The following is a 17,239-nucleotide window of genomic DNA, read 5'->3' as shown; positions in this document are numbered from 1 at the left end:
TATCTTGCCTTGGTTAAGCTTGTAACAGGAGTTAAGGTCATTAATCAACTTACAAGTGATTAGTCGTCTCTAAACCATGTTTGAAGATTAATTTCCTTTTTAATTCTTTCTCACCATTTTTTTATGGACATTAATACTTTTATTGTTGTTTCCCATCATTCTTAGAGCGAAATAGAAGATTAGACTTGATCCACCACATTTCAATACAAGGAAAGTCACTCCAATGGCAAAGTCACCGTCGAGCGCCACCTTTTTTTTTTTTTTGAAACATTCATCAATACTTTCCATTCATTCATAAAATGTGTTACAAAATAGCAACACTCACTTAAACTCTCTAAAGACAATCACTCATTTGACTCCCTTCATTGCTACAAGACATTTCTCTAGCAATTATACTAGTAATTTCTGAAGGTCCATCCTCAATCCAGCACCACTCCCCTTCCATACTCAATGCTCTCTTGGCTAATGCGTGGGCAACACAGTTGCCTTCTCTATGAATGAAACTCACCGACCAGTCTAGCCTCAGTGACAGCCTACCACGTATATTGGCATACTGCTGCTCCATCCATGCATAATTGCCCCCTACCTCTGTTACCCCTTTAATCACTTTGTCAGCATCTCCCTCAAACACCACCCACCTGACATCAAGCTCCAAAACAAGCTCCATAGCTCTCCAAAGAGCAGCTGCTTCAGCTAGATCAGAGTTGCCACTAAACTATTTAGCAGAACTGAAGGTAAATAGAACCTCCCCCACATGGTTCCTTGCCACTATACCCAAGCCCAATTTAAAATTGTTCTTATCTATAGCCGCATCAAACTTTACCTTAGAAAGACCCTCATCTGGTGGCTTCCATTTGATGTTCTTTCTTGTCTAAACATGAGACCCCTTCAGATTGTTTAGTGCAGCACGAGCTTCTTGAAAGCTTTGAAGACTAGTCATTGCTGCATTAAGCACTTTTCGTGGACTGTCAAACTTACTTTCAAAAATCATCATGTTTCTCCTAGTCCATAGTCCTCTCAGTATCATAGAAACTTCCTCTAATTTACTCTGCTGCAATTTGGTTTGCATTTCAAACCATAGCACATAAAAGTCTTTTTCTTCACTAGGCCATTTCTGAAGACCACTCCCATTCTCTGCCCATACATCACTTGTAGCTGGACATGACCATAGGACATGGCATATTGTTTCTTCACCCCTTTGACAGATCTGGCATGTAGCATCTTCAATTATTTTTCTCTGCACTAGATTCTGCCTTGTTGGTAATATGCTCTTCAAAGCCTTCCACACAAACTGCTTTGTAGGATTAGGTACATTTAGTCTCCAAACCCCTTCCCAAATTTGCTTCTGAACTTCTTTATTAGAGCATTCCCAGACCATAGATTTTCCCAAGGCCTTGCCTAAATGATAGGCACTTCTCACAGAAAACCTACCATCCTTGGTAAAGCCCCACATCATTTCATCCTCCCCCCTGCCAACTTAAGGGTATACTGCAAATCTGAGTTGCCTCCTCCCTGCTGAACACATCCCCTACCAAGCTCTCATTCCAGCAATGCAAATCCTCAAAGATAAGAGAGCTTACCTTCGAGTCTGTAGATAGAGTATGAATAGGTGATCTAATTTTAAAATCTGAGCCATTATGTAGCCACTTATCCTTCCAAATAGAGATGCTCTTCCCATTACCCACTCTCCAAACCATACCTGCTTTCACCAAATCTTGTGCAGCTAACAAACTCCTTCACATAAAAGAGGGCTTATATCCAATCTTTGCATCAATAAACTGACATTTTCTAAAATACTTTTCCTTAAAAATCTTTGCAACCAAAGAATCACACTTTATTTGTAACATCCACCCTTATTTGGCTAACATAGCCTTATTAAAAACATCAATATCTCTAAACCCCATCCCACCTTCCTTTTTATTTTCTCCCATTTTATCCCAACTCTTCCAATGAATACCCCTACTATCTTTTTTACCACTCCACAAAAAACTTGCAATAATAGAATTGATCTCATTACACAACTTCCTTGGAAATCTAAACACATTCATTGTGTAAGTAGGAATGGACTATAACACTGCCTTAATTAACACCTCTCGACCAGCACTGGACAAAAATGAGTTTTTCCAGCTTCTAATCCTCCTCCACAACCTTTCTTTTATATTTCTGAATGTTTCATACTTTGATCTTCCAATCATAGTTGGAAGACCAAGATATTTACCATAGTCACCACAAATAACATCACTAGCCACGGCTACAACTTCCCCTTTTATAATCTCACTGGTATTGGAACTAAACAAGATTGTAGTCTTCTGTCTATTCAGCTTTTGGCCTGAGGAAACTTCATATAGCAGCAAAAGATCATGTATCGTCAACCACTCTTCTTTACTTGCCTTGCTAAAGATCACACAATCATCAGCAAAGAGGAGATGATTGATTCTGGTCCCACCTCTTATAGCAGCAACCCCTTTTATACTCCCTTTAGCAGCAGCATCACTCAACATGGAACTAAGTCCCTCAGCACATAGGATAAACAGGTAAGGTGACAAAGGGTCACCTTGCCTTAGTCCTCGAGTGGGCATGAAAGTATCACCTACCTTTCCATTCACCACAACTGAATATCTAACCGATTCTACACACTTCAAAATCAATTGGTTCCATTTATCACAGAAACCCAGCTTCTTCATGATGGACCTCAAAAAAGTCCACTCTATTCTATCATATGCCTTTGACATATCTAGCTTTAGAGCCATGCTTCCTTCTCGTCCTCTTTGTCTTGCTTTCATGGCATGAAGACTCTCATAGGCCACCATCACATTGTCCATAATTGATCTACCTAGAACAAAAGCACTTTGCAGCGTAGATATTATAAAAGGTAATACATGCTTAAGCCTATTTGCTAGAACTTTTGCTGTGAGCTTATACAAAACATTGCATAAAGAAATTGGTCTAAACTCATTAACAGAAAGAGGAACATCTACTTTAGGAATAAGCACAATATTTGTAAATTGCAACTCACTTGGCATATCACCCCATTTAGTACATTTAGAACTGCCATACAAACTTTAGGGCCCACTGCTGCCCGGTGATGTTGGTAGAAATCTGCTCCAAACCCATTTGGTCCAGGTGATTTGAAAGGCCCCATCTGTTGAAGTGCTTCCAGTACCTCCTCTTGCTGAAAGGGAGCCATAAGATCATCATTCATTGCTCTTGTCACTTTAGTGTCCACACTTTGCAAACAAGCATCTATATCTTCTTCCTTTGGATTCGAGGTAGAAAAAATCTTCTGAAAATGATCCTTAAAAGCACTAGCAATAGCAGATTCATCACTTCTCAGAATACCCTCTGCATCTCTGATATGTTTTATAAAATTCTTTTTCTTTCTTTGTGTTGCACATGCATGAAAGAACCTTGTATTTCTGTCCCCCCCCCCCCCCCCCCTTGATACCAATGCCTTTTTGCCCTTTGCCTCCATTTAAGATCCTCTTTCTGCAGTAAAACCCCCACTTCATTTTGTAGTCTCACAATCTCCTCCTTATTATACTGGTTTTCATCATCCTGCATTTGTTTTAAGTAAAGCAGATTTCTGACTAATCTCCTTTTCCAAGTCTGAAAAATGAGATTTCTTCCATCTTGATAAGGATACTCTATAGTTTTTTAGATTTTGTTGGACTTCTCTTATTGGATCAACATTTGAACTTTCCTGCATCCATTCATTACTTATAATATTTTTACATTCTTCCTCTTGAACCCAAGCCACTTCATACTTGAAAAACTTATGACAACCTCTTCTCTGTGCAGGTAGCTCTTGAGTTGAAAAGAACAAAGCTCTATGATCCGAGCTTCTTGCCACCAGAGTTTCCACTCTGATTGAGTTGAAACACCCCAACCATTCACTGTTTGCTAAGCCTCTGTCCAGTCTCTCTATAGTAAAAGTGTCATCCTTGTGTCTATTGCACCAGTTAAACTTGGAATTCGACCATCCTAAGTCAAACAATCCCCCCATATCTACCACATGTCTAAATTTATGCATCTGAGATTCACATCACAGGTTCCCTCCTCTCTTCTCATCTTGAGCTAATATTTCATTGAAGTCTCCACAAACAATCCAAGCCATAGGATTAGAAGGCTTTAATGACAATAAAATATCCCATGACACTTGCCTCTTACTCACCTCTGGATGTCCATAGAATCCAGTAAACTGCCACTCCATGTCGTCCTTGTCTGCCTTAATTATTGCATTAATATGAAATCTAGTATAGGATTGAATTATCACATCAGTTTCCATCTTCCATAGTAAAGCCAAACCTCCACTTCTTCCTAACGGATTAACTACAAAACATCCCTCATAATGCAATTTCCTCTTAAAGAATTCCCATCTATATGCTTCTAACTTGGTGTCCATCAAGAAAACCAAGTCTGGTCCCTTATCCTTCACAAGATTGTGAAGGTCATGAACTGCACGGGGGTTACCAAGCCCCCTGCAGTTCCAGCTTAAGATTTCCATTGCTCTTGGTGGCGTTGCTCAGCAGCCGCCACCAAGTTCAACTTTGCACCAATGAAGGCCCCCTCCTTGTTAATTTTTATTCTTTTTCTACTTGCTTCTTTCCCACCACCATCCTCTTCATCAACTAAACCTCTTTTCTGCATCATGTCTGAGGCCAAAATGTTACTGTCCATAGCTTTCCCCCTAGCACGTTTTTTCCACCTTCCTCTAGTAATCATAGGCCTTCTATCACTGGTCTGGCTTATTACTTCAGCACTTAACCCAGGCTGAATCTCATTATTAGCCATACCCAACAGATTTGGACTCTCCTTAGCCAATTCATTAAAAAATTGGGCCCCCATAATTGGGTTTGTATCCAGACCCAGGCCCATGCTCGATCCCAACTCTCCTTTCCTATGTATATCCTCCTCGTGACACATTTGATTCTGTTTAACTGATTCCCTAACTGTCTCTTCCATCCTTATCGGATGCTGTAAATTTGAACACTCCTTCCCCTTCCTTTATGTAGATCCCTCCCTTTTTCAGTTATAACTTCCCTCTTATCCAAATCTTGAAGGTATGAACAAGCAACAAACTCCACACTCTCATCCTTATCCAAATTTAAATTTGAAATTGGATGAGATCCTTGATTGTCGCCTGCATGGTTAGCCGAATCAGAGTCAGATCCCCCACCTTCCACTAGACCTTTCTTCCACCTCTCACCATCACCATTACTAGACCTCCCACTGGAATAGCTTCTTCTGATAAAGGAAGGAGAGGCACGAAGCCATGAACCAAATTGCTGGATCTTTTCAGCATGCTGAGACAAAGATTCACTTTGTGATCTACACCCTCCATCTGCATGGACTAAGAAACCACACATAAAACAAACCTTTGGCAATTTTTCATACTTGATAGGGATCCACACCTGTTCTCCTTGCACACTAATCATCCTCCCTCTTGCCAGAGTTTGGTATAAATTCAACTCAATCTTTATTCTCAGGAATCTGCCCCACCCTATCCCATCACTCGGGACATCAACTTCCAGAACTCTCCCAATTGTCCTCCCTATCTTCTCCCCATACACTATTCATGAATGCAAAGGGCAGGTTATGAAGTTGCACCCAGAATTCTTCATAATCAAACCTTATCAATTTTGGTTGCTTCAACTCATCAAACAACTTAAGAGCAAACAAACCATTGTCAAACAACCATGGTTTTCCCGATAAGACCTTCTCCTTATCTGCCTGTGTAGCAAATGTCACAGTGAAGACATTTGATCCACACTCATGAAAAACAGCCTGTTTACTGATCCTCCACACCTAGGTGCACCTTTATGCGCATTGCAACTAATCGGACTCTAGCCTATGCTGTTTACACCATTTTTTCACGGGAAATATCACCAAAATATCACACCTTAATGATCGTAACTCAGTTCTAGCATAGGACGTATTGAAATGAAGAAACCCCTTCTTTTCTTTCATTCTTCCAATTGTAGCCCACATATGCCATACCATTGGTTTCCCTCAAGCCCAAGATGTGCCATAAGCCCCTAATCTAGCTTTGGTTAAGCTTGTAACTAGAAGTAAGGGCATTAATCAATTACAAGTGATTATTCATCTTTAAACCATCTTCCGAACTTAATTTCATTTTTAATTCTCTCTCTTTTTTCATATGGGCGTTATTGCTCTTATTGTTTTGTTTGCCATCATTCTTGGAGTGAATTAGATGATTAGACTTAATCCACCAGATTTCAATACAAGGAAAGTCATTCCAACGCCAAAGTCATCGCCAATCGTTGCCTAGGTGCACCTCTTTGTGCATTGCAACGAATTGGACTACATCCTATGTAATGACCCAGTTTTACGTGTATTTTCACTAAAGGGGTGTTTTTAATTTAATTAATATAGTAGTTCTCTTATTTTAAATTATTGCATTTTAAATTGATTTTTATTTAATTTGATGTAGTGTGTTTTTTATTTTAGTCGTTTTATGTTTTTAAAATCGTTTTCGGCGGATTAGTTTTTGGTTTCCTGAGTGATGACAGGACCTCATTTCTTTCCCCTCATCTTTTCTTTTTCTTTTCTCTTTTTTTCATTTTCTTTTTCCTTTTCTTTCTTTTTCTTTTTTCGTCTTCTTCTTTCTTCTTCTCTCTCCCCGCACGCCCAAACACCCCTCCTTCCCTCTTCCCGTCGCCGTTAGCCTTCACCGCCCAGACCTGCCGCTCGCCGACGACGTGGCTGGCACCACCCCCACCAAAATCTTCCCCTGCAGTCGGTGGTCACCTCCACCAATTTCCAGCTCCATCCGGCCGGCCGATCACCACCTAGAGCACCTCTAAGCCGCACGGCTTTTTGCCGTTTCCGGCGCCGTCGCTGCACCTCCAGCCACCACCTCTTCACAACTTGTTCCTCTACCTCTTGCCGACCTAACCCACCCATTTACACGCCACCCACAGCCAAAACTCACTTCCTTTAGCTTCATAAACATCTCAAGGCCATTCCCTATCAATTTCGTGTCTTGGTTTGTCCCTGTTGGAAAGTGGGTAATTTATTACCCACGACCTCAGTGTAAAATACATTGTTACGTTGCTTTTTCTCTGCCGTTTGCAACGCCGCGAGCTTTCAAAAAATACCGTATAGCACTGTAAGTATTTTCCAAACTCTACCTTTAGATTTAAATATATTTTTGCTCTTACAATAATTATTTGACTACTGGTTGGTTGATTCCGAACTGAGTCTGAGGAGTTCGGGGGTCGGATGGATTGAGGATGGAGTTGCTTGGATTGTTAATTTGTGATTGGTTGGTTGGTTTGTGCCTTGTGGTTGCATTTACATGGTGCATGCACGTGCATTTTATTTAATTGAGAAAATCCCGTTTTATTGGCGTAAATGGATTTTCGGGTGCGTGTGTATCACGACCCCAAGCCGAGATGGGGTATTATCTCGGTGGAGCTCCTCTGTTCACTAAGAAGCGTAAGATACTGAGTGATGTCCCCTGGGTTGTCGCTGGGCGACAACAGGAGTGGGCGGGATGGTAACGCTCTCGTACCGACTCCGTGGCCCTTTGGCATGAGTTGGAAAGTGATACGTTTTTGGGGCCAAATGGGATTTTTTGGCGTGCGTGAAAAAATATGGTTTATGGGTTATGTGCATTGGCATTCCATGCACAAGAAAAATCGCAGCACAGGAAAAATAAAACAAATCTCAAGCCTCTGTTGCGCCGAACGAAATGAAAAGAAGAAGAAAGAACTAGCATTGAAGCCGCCTTGTTCTGTGTCTAAACGAAAAGAAAATGAAAAGATAGAATAATCCAGCCGCTTCCTACTCTGCAACGTAAAGAAAGAAAATAAAAACTAAGGAAATGACATTCTCCTAAGCTACGCCGAACGAAAAGTAACAAGTAAGACTAAAATGAGCCGCCCTCTGTCTACAACGAAAAGAAGAATAATGAAACTCAAAGCTACTCTAATGCTGCCTCCAGCTACCTGAAAAAGAAAGAAAACAAGATAAAACTCTGTTGCTTGCCTCTAAAACTATCGAACGAAAACCAAAAGAAAAACAGCCGGAAAGATAAACTGAAGCCTAGCGTCTGAAACAAAAGAAAGAAAATAAAAATCCAAGCTCCAAGCTAAGCTGCCCAACTGTCCGAAGGAAATGAAAAGCTCTAGCCGAATAAAAATAAGTTGAAAAGTAAAGAGCCCATCTGTCTTCCCATGTGATCTCCTGCTGCTGCACGTTCAAGCATCTAGAAAGAAGAATAATTCTGCTGCTGTCTGAGTGTCTGCAACGTGCTGCCTCCCATTCTTCTCCTGCAATGTGCATGTGCATGGTTATGTTATGTCAAAGTTGAAGGCCAGCTGCTTCTTTTTTCTTCTGCTGACCTGCTGCACATCCGAGTGTCCAACGTGATGATGCATGTGTGAGTTTCCTTGCTTTCCGAGTGTGTGCTATCTGCTGTGTTTGTTACTGCAGGTTTATTGCATGTGTGAGCTGCTATGGTCCATGTGATGCTGCATGTGTGAGTTTCCTTGCTGCACGAAGGTCTTCAACGAAAAGAGAGTGAAAAATAAAATAAACTAGCCCCACTCTACTGCAACGTGCTACTGCTGTTGGCTGTCCGAGTGAAGTGCAATTGATCTCTATTAGATGAGATTCCATAAAACCATAATCAATTCTTTTATTTCCTCATAGATCCCATTCTTTCTTTCCTTCCATAAATGCCTTACAATATATAAATGAAATGATATTATAGTTTAAGTATTTCAAGGGCAAATATGAGACTTTGATGTGCAAAAATATTGGCATCAATTAATTTGACATTCAATATTAGAATTTGATGCATAATTAAGTGTTCAATCCTTATTTGATAAAATAAATCACTCATTTAAACAACTTAATTATGCAATTCTAACCCTTTATCAACCGCTTCTGAGCGGTGGGATACGAAAAAGGTAATGCTGGAATCAGAATTGGGATCTTTTGCTGCTGTGACCTGGCAGCGATTTAAGAAAAAGTTTAATGATCGCTTCTTTCCCGCTTTTGTAAGGTGGCAAAAAGCAAGATAGTTCTCAAGCTTGGTCCAAGGGAGCATGACCGTGGAACAGTACGCCTGGAGATTTATAGAACTTGGGCAATTTGCTCCCCACCTGATCGCCTCGGAGGAGATGCAGGCCGAGCGTTTCCAGGAGGGTCTACGTCCTGATATACGCCGAATGGTGGTTAGCCACCAGATATCCACTTTTCAGGATTTAGTGGATGTGGCCACTCTTTTGGAGCGAGAGAATAATTTGAGTATGGGCTCCCCTCCAGGATATAAGAGGCAGAGTTTTTCTGGTGAAGGAAGTAGTTCAGGTTCACCTCAAAAATTTGTTCAGCGGACTAAGACTTGACCACAAGCGTCCTCAGGTGTATGTATGGGAGGACAGGTGCCAATTTGCGAAATTTGTAATAGAGCTCATGAGGGTGAGTGTCGGCTAACTGGTGGAACCCATTGTTATCGATGTGGCCAAGTGGGACATTTCACTCATGAGTGCCCCGTTAGAGTTCAAGGAAGCCGTGGAGGTAGACGGGGTGAAAGAACAAATCAAAGGCAAACAGTGCAAGCTCGGGTTTATTCTGTCACACCCAGAGATGTGGATGATGAGGCACCAACGACCCATGATGCTGGAGTAATTACAGGTATGGATCTTATTTAATTTAATGTTGGATTTGATTTTTGGTGTGTTTGAGTTTCTTCTTTGTTTTTGGATTTTGTGGGTTAATGTGTTTGGTTCAGGGAGAGTCCGTTTATATGAATTTTATGCTTGCACTTTGTTCGACTCGGGTGCTTCACAGTCGTTTGTATCTTCCACTTTTGCTCGGATGTGTAATTTAGTTACGTAACCTTTGCCAAAGTCATTGGTAGTGGCTCTACCAAATGGTGAAGTGGTATGGTGTTGCAAAGTTGCCTTGGGTTGCCCTTTAAATTTTGATGGAAGGTTTTTGGATGCTGATTTGGTTGTGTTTAAGCTGTTGGGTTTTGATATCATCCTTGGGATGGATTGGCTATATCGATATTCTGCGAGTATTAATTGCAGAAGCCGGGTAATTAGCTTTCAGCTTCTAGATGGGGATTATCTGGAATTTGCGGGGAGTAAGCTAAAAGAAAAGCCGGTAATTATATCGGCAATTCAAGCAAGAAGAGAGATTGCATGGAGAGTGGATGCCTTCTTAGTCCAGATGGTGTCTACGCCGTCTGAGAAGAAGTCTTCGATAGATATCCCCGTTGTGGAAGAATTCCCCGACGTGTTTGTGGATGACTTGCCTGGGCTACCCCCTGTTCGTGAAATGGAGTTTGTTATAGACTTAGAACTTGGAGCAGCTCCTGTACATAAAGCTCCTTACTGCATGGCACCGGCTGAATTAAAAGAGTTGAAGACTCAGTTGCAAAAGCTGGTAGATAAGGGGTTCATTCAACCAAGTACTTCGCCGTAGGGTGTGCCAGTGCTGTTCGTTAAAAAGAAAGATGGAACCCTCCGTATATGCATTGATTATCGGGAATTAAATAAGGTGACCATCAAGAATAAATATCCTCTCCCATGGATCGATGATTTATTTGATCAACTTCAAGGAGCAGCTGTGTTCTCGAAGATTGATCTGAGATCAGGATACTACCAGTTGAGGATAAGAGACAAGGATGTGCCCAAAACGGCTTTCAGGTCGAGATATGAGCATTATGAATTTAAGGTGATGCCGTTTGGGTTAGCCAATGCCCCTGTTGCTTTCATGGATTTAATGAATCGGTATTTCGACCTTATTTGGATTCCTTTGTGGTAGTGTTCATTGATGATATTCTGATTTATTTCTGAGATATTGAAAAGCATGTTTATCATCTTCGTCTAGTTCTTGGGAAATTTAGAGAACAACAATTGTATGCCAAGCTCAGTAAGTGTGAAATCTGGTTAGAGGAAGTCAGATTTCTTGGGCATGTGATTTCCCGAGACGGAGTGGCTGTTGATCCTAGTAAGGTGAAAGCCATTTTGTCGTGGCAGCGTCCGATGACAGTGCATGAGATTTGGAGTTTCTTGGGACTTGCTGGGTATTACCGAAGGTTTGTGGAAGGATTTTCTCGCCTATCTGGACCTCTCACAGCTTTGACTAGAAAGAATGCAGAATTTGTTTAGTCAGACAAGTGTGAGAGAAGCTTCCAAGAATTGAAGAACAGGTTAACGACTACACCAGTGTTGGCACTTCCAGAACCGCATAAGCCATTCGTAGTCTTCAGTGATGCGTCTAAATTTGGATTCGGTTGTGTCCTTATGTAGGAAGGACGGGTTGTTGCTTATGCATCCCTTCAGCTAAAGGATCATGAGAAGAACTATCCGACGCACAATTTGGAATTGGTTGCGATTGTTTTTGCTCTCAAGATCTGGCGGCACTTTTTGTATGGGGAAGCTTGCGAAGTATACACCAATCACAAGAGCTTGAAGCACTTGTTTTACCAAAAGAATCTGAACTTGAGGCAGAGGCGATGGCTAGAGTTAATCAGTGACTACCAGCGTGAGATCAAGTATCATCCGGGGAAGGCAAATATAGTTGCGAATGCATTGAGTCGAAAATCACACTTGGAAGATGAGGCCGAGTCGTCAGAATTGGATTCTTTGCTTTGCGGGATGAGAAGACTCCTCATTGAAAGTTCACAGCAAGAGGAGGCATTATCTTCAATTCTTAATATTCGAGTGGCTGATTTTGAGGAATTGAAGACTCTTCAAAGGAAGGATCCAAAGTTGTTGGATATCAAAAAAAGAGTTAGAAAATCTCGAGGGCCGTTGCGTTATAGTATGGATAAAGATGGGATTCTTCAGTTCCGAGATCGTAGAGTTGTCCCCAAAGATTCAGAATTCAAGGAGCGGATCATGGCAGAAGCTCATGCGGCCCCTTATTCAGTTCATCCCGGCAGTACGAAGATGTACCGGGACTTGAAGAAAAATTATTGGTGGGATGGAATGAAGAGGGATATTGCTTTGTATGTTGAGAGATGCCACACATGCAGGAAGTGGGACGACATCACGATAGATTTTGTAGTGGGCTTGCCGAGGACTCCTAGTGGGAAAAATTATGTTTGGGTGATTGTCGACTAGTTAACGAAGAGTGCTCATTTCTTGCCTGTCAATAACACTGATTCCTTGGGTAAGTTGACATGCTTGTATGTGAAAGAGATAGTGTGGCTGCACGGTATACCGAAGAGTATTGTGTCGGATCAGGACCCAAGGTTCACGTCTCAATTTTGGAAAAGCTTGCAGGCAGCATTGGGTACTAAGTTGAAGTTCAGTACTGTATATCACCAGCAGACGGACGGCCAATCAGAGCGCACCATTCAAACCCTTGGAGATATGTTGTGAGCATGTGTCATGGAATTTCAAAAGAGTTGGGAAAATCACTTGCTGCTCATAGAATTTGCGTATAATAACAGCTTTCATGCGACCATTCAGATGGCTCCTTATGAAGCTCTTTATAGGAGGAAGTGCAGATCGCCTTTGTGTTGGGATGAAGTCGGGGAGAGTAAAATAATTGGGCCTGAAATAATTCAAGAGATGCAAAGCCAAGTTCGGATCATCAGGGATAAAATGGCGGCAGCTCAGAGTCGTCAGAAAAGCTACGCTGATACCAGGAGGAGAGAGTTATCTTTTGAAGAAGATGATTGGGTTTATCTCAAAGTCTCTCCCATGAAAGGAGTTAAGCGTTTTGGTAAAAAGAGGAAACTGGATCCGAGGTATGCTGGCCCTTTTCAGATTTTGGAGAAGGTAGGGTCCGTCACTTATAGAGCTGCTTTGCCAGATTATTTTGGGGATATCCACGAGTCTTCCATGTGTCATCCTTGAAGAAGAGTTTTGGACAACAAGAGTTGCGCTTTGTTGACCCAGAGAGTATTGAGTTGCAACTGAACCTTACTTATGAGGTTGTTCCGTCACAGATCATGGATTGAAAGGGCAACAGTTGAGATCCAAGACGATATCTCTGGTAAAGGTGGCATGGGGTGATCCATTAGCTTAAGATTTCTCTTGGGAAAGAGTAGTTGACATGAGGGAGCAGTACCCCTGCTTGTTTGAGTAATGACGGTACGTTTCTTAATATTGGTCTCAGTGGATTTACGTGGCTTGTTTCAAGTTGGTGTTTGATCTTGCAAACACCAACTTGAAACAAGTTGGTTTTTAAGGGGGGCAGGATGTGATGACCCTCTTTTACGTGTATTTTCACTGAAGGGGTGTTTTTAATTTAATTAATATAGTAGTTCTTTTATTTTAAATTATTGTATTTTAAATTGCTTCTTATTTTATATTGATGTACTGTTTATTTTATTTTAGTCATTTTATATTTTTAAAATCATTTTCGGAGGATCAGTTTTTGGTTTCCGGAGTGAGGACTGGACCTCATTTATTTTCCCTTATCTTTTCCTTTTCTTTTCTCTTTTTTTCTTTTTCTTTTTCCTTTTTCTTTCCTTTTCTTTCTTTTTCTTTTTTCTTCTTCTTCTTTCTTCTTCTCTTTCCCCGCACGCCTGAACACCCCTCCTTCCCTCTTCCCATCGCTATTAGCCTTCACCGCCCAGACCCGTTGCTCGCCGACAACGTGGCCAGCACCAAAACCTTCCCCTCCGGTCGGTGATCACCTCCACCAATTTCCAGCTCCATCCGGCAGGCCGATCACCACCTAGAGCACCTCTAAGCCGCACGGCTTTTTGCCGTTTCCTGCGCCGTCGCTCCACCTCCGGCCACCACCTCTTCACAACTTCTTCCTCTACCTCTTTCCGACCTAACCCACCCAATTTTGGCCCTGATCCGTTGCCAGAGCAGCTCCCACGAGCTCATCTCCGTTTAGCCCATTTTTGGCCTTCCACAGCCATTTCCACTGTCACCCACGGCCAAAACTCACTTCCTTTAGCTTCATAAACATCTCAAGGCCATTCTCTATCAATTTCATATCTTGGTTTGTCCCCGTTCGAAAGTGGGTAATTTATTACCCACGGCCACAGTGCAAAATACACTGTTACGTTGCTTTTCCTCCGCCGTTTGCAATGCTGCGAGCTTTTGGAAAATACCGTATAGCGCTGTAAGTATTTTCCAAACTCTACCTTTAGATTTAAATATATTTTTTCTCTTACAATAATTATTTGACTGCTGGTTGGTTGATTCTGAATTGAGTCCGAGGAGTTCGAGGGTCGGATGGATTGAGGGCGGAGTTGCTTGGATTGTTGATTTGTGATTGGTTGGTTGGTTTGTGCCTTGTGGTTGCATTTACATGGTACATGCACGTGCATTTTATTTAATTGAGAAAATTCTATTTTATTGGCGTAAATGGATTTTCAGGTGCATGTGTATCACGACCCCAAGCCGAGATGGGGTATTATCTCAGTGGAACTCCTCTATTCACTCGGGAGCATAATATGCTGAGTGATGTCCCCTAGGTTGTCGCTGGGCGACAACAGGAGCAGGCGTGATGGTAACGCTCTCGAACCAACTCCGTGGCCCTTTGCTGGCGAGGGCTAGAGGATGCTTGGCTATGAACGAGCGGGGCCTGGAACTGGGCATCGCTAGTTTAGGTGTCACACGCGTGGTCATTACCCGCGGTGTGGCACAGGAGCCAGGGTGTGCGGATGACCCCTAGGGGAGGTCATGGTGCATACAGATTAATTGGTTATTGGATATGAGTTGGATTTGGGCCAAATGAGACTTCTGGCATGAGTTGGAAAGTGATACGTTTTTGGGGTCAAATGAGATTTTTTGGCGTGCATGGAAAAATATGGTTTATGGGTTATGTGCATTGGCATTCCATTATGCATATTGTTTGAGTTTTAATATGCTTTTATCTAGTTGTGTTTGGATTTTACTTACCTGCGGCACTATTTTTTATACCGTAGATTTTGGTGCAGAGATCGAGGAAGAGGAGGAGGAGGCTGATCCCGAGGATGCGGCTCCGCCAGAGTATTGAGTTGAACAGTTGTTATTTGTAATATTTTATTATGTATGTTTTGAACAGTTGGTATTAAACAACGAAAATTCTGGTACTTAGTTTATGACTTTGCTATCCGCTGCGTATTTTTTCGTGCACATTTGTTGCTTATACACACACTTGGCACTCGTCGATAGGGTGGTGACCCATGATGTTATCATCTGGACGTCTCAATTTCTCCGTGTCCGTGCGTGGGGATTTGGGGGCGTCACAGCCTATGCCGTTTACACTGTTTCTCAAGGGAAATCTCGTCAAATACATCCCACCTTGACCGTCGTAACTCAGTTCTAGCATTGAACTAATTGACTCTAAGAAACCCGTCTTTTCTTTCATTCTTCAAATTTTAGCCCACACATTCGATACCATTGGTTTCCCTCATGCCCAAGATGTGCCATATGCCCGTTATGTAGCCTTGCTTAAGCTCGTAACTGGAGTTAAGGGAATTAATCAACTTACAAGTGATTAATCATCTTGAAACCATCTTCCAAACTAAATTTCATTTTTAATTCTTAATCTCCTTTTTTATATGGGCTTTATTACTCTTATTGTTTTGTTTCCCATCATTCTTAGAGTGGAATAGAAGATTAGACTTGATCCACCACATTTCAATACAAGGAAAGTCATTCCAATGCCCAAGTTACCGCCAATCGCCACCTATGTGCACCTCCATGTCCATTGCAACTAATCAGACTCTAGCCTATGCCGTTTACATCATTTTCTCAAGGGAAACCACATCAAATGCATCCCACCTTAAGCGTTGGAACTTAGTTCTAGCATTGGATGAATTGACTCTAAGAAACCCCTCTTTTCTTTCATTCTTCCAATTGTAACCCACAGATGCCATATCATTGGTTTACCTCCAGCCCGTTTACACGTGATACACTTCTCACAGATTCTTTCCACATCACGTTTCATATGAGGCAAAAAAAAAAAAATGAGCATGCAAAATTCTTAAAGTCTTAGCTACACCAAAATGACCCATCAGCGAATTCCCCTATTTAATATGCTTGAAACTCACAAGTTCATCCTCTTTAATTGCCACACCATGCTGGTCACATTTTTGATTGCTAATTAGCCTCTTCAATTGCTTTGATGACATGGACTAAGCCTTAATTATTTTTTGAGCCCATCTTGGTTTTTTTAGAATCAGCCCAATTCTCTTAGATTAGCCCATTTAGTGCTTCCTTGAAATGTTTGGCTCTAAGTCTTGTAATTGGGCCACTAGGCAACGAGTCATTAAATTTGTTACTATAAAAGCTTGCTTTAGCATAAAAACTCACTTTTGTTTTTCATTTCTCTCTGTAATTTCTATTTCTTTCTTGTCTCGTGGCTCCACTATTTTTCTTTACTCTTAGCCACCTCCTTATTTTCTTTTTCACTCTGTCTTTTCTTTTCACTCTTTTTTTTTTTTCTTTGAGGCTTCAATCGCACCCTCATTTCTTTTTTCTCATTTTTCTCTCTCTCATTTTCGGTCTCACTATTTTTTTCTTCCAAAATCTCACTCCCACTCTTTCTTTTCGCTCAACCTCACTTTCACTCTTTCTTTTTTGATCAACCTTACTTTTCAACTTCAATTGGTCCTGATGGACCTGTGTTGGAGTGAAAGGAGCAAGTTTGAATATTTTTCCATCCTTTTCAAAACAGAACATGTTCCTAAACCCATTATGGAACACTCTCCTATTATACTGCCACGGCCTCCCCAACAAAATACAACCAGCATGCATAGGCACTACATCACAAAGCACCTCATCCTTGTACTTCCCAATTGAAAAAGAAACTAGCACTTGCTTATTTACCCTAAGCTCCCCACAATCATTAAACCACTGCAACTTGTATGGTCTAGGGTGTTTCAAGGTAGGTAAATTCAATTTCTCAACTAAACTAATACTAGCCACATTAGTACAACTCCTCCTATCAATGATCAAACTACATACCTTGTTATTGATGTGGTATCTAGTATGAAAAATATTCTTCCTCTGCTGCTCCATATCATTTATTTTAATTTGTGTATTAAGAGCATGCCTGGTAATAAGAGACTCACCATTCCCTTCATGCTCATTTTCATGTTCAATACCAGGCTCACGACTCCTATATCTCCCACCTTGAAGATTTCTAATCAATGCACCTCATTGATCCATCATATGCCTCACTTCCCCCAACGCTAAATTTAACTTTTCAAACTTTTGTTGCATGAACTACAACAAAAAGAATGAATTGTCTACCACCCCATTCGGTGTTGAGTCACTATTATGAGACATCGTAATGTGCT

At 41.4% G+C, this 17,239-nt stretch overlaps 1 protein-coding gene across 1 annotated transcript; it reads right to left on the bottom strand.

Annotated features, from left to right (window-relative positions):
- Nucleotides 1-334: 334 nt before the first annotated feature.
- Nucleotides 335-1,453, bottom strand: LOC122312645. The gene is made up of 2 exons (XM_043127305.1): nucleotides 878-1,453; nucleotides 335-715 (listed from the first exon to the last, which is right to left on the bottom strand). Exons 1-2 carry the CDS (start codon nucleotides 1,451-1,453, stop codon nucleotides 335-337), a joined length of 957 nt encoding a protein of 318 aa, XP_042983239.1.
- Between the last annotated feature and the right edge of the window lie 15,786 nt (nucleotides 1,454-17,239).

Source organism: Carya illinoinensis, chromosome 6, assembly GCF_018687715.1.
Source record: "Carya illinoinensis cultivar Pawnee chromosome 6, C.illinoinensisPawnee_v1, whole genome shotgun sequence".
NCBI lineage: Eukaryota > Viridiplantae > Streptophyta > Magnoliopsida > Fagales > Juglandaceae > Carya > Carya illinoinensis.
The sequence above is the reverse complement of the archived record's forward strand: the minus strand, read 5'-3'. Positions and strand labels throughout refer to the sequence as shown.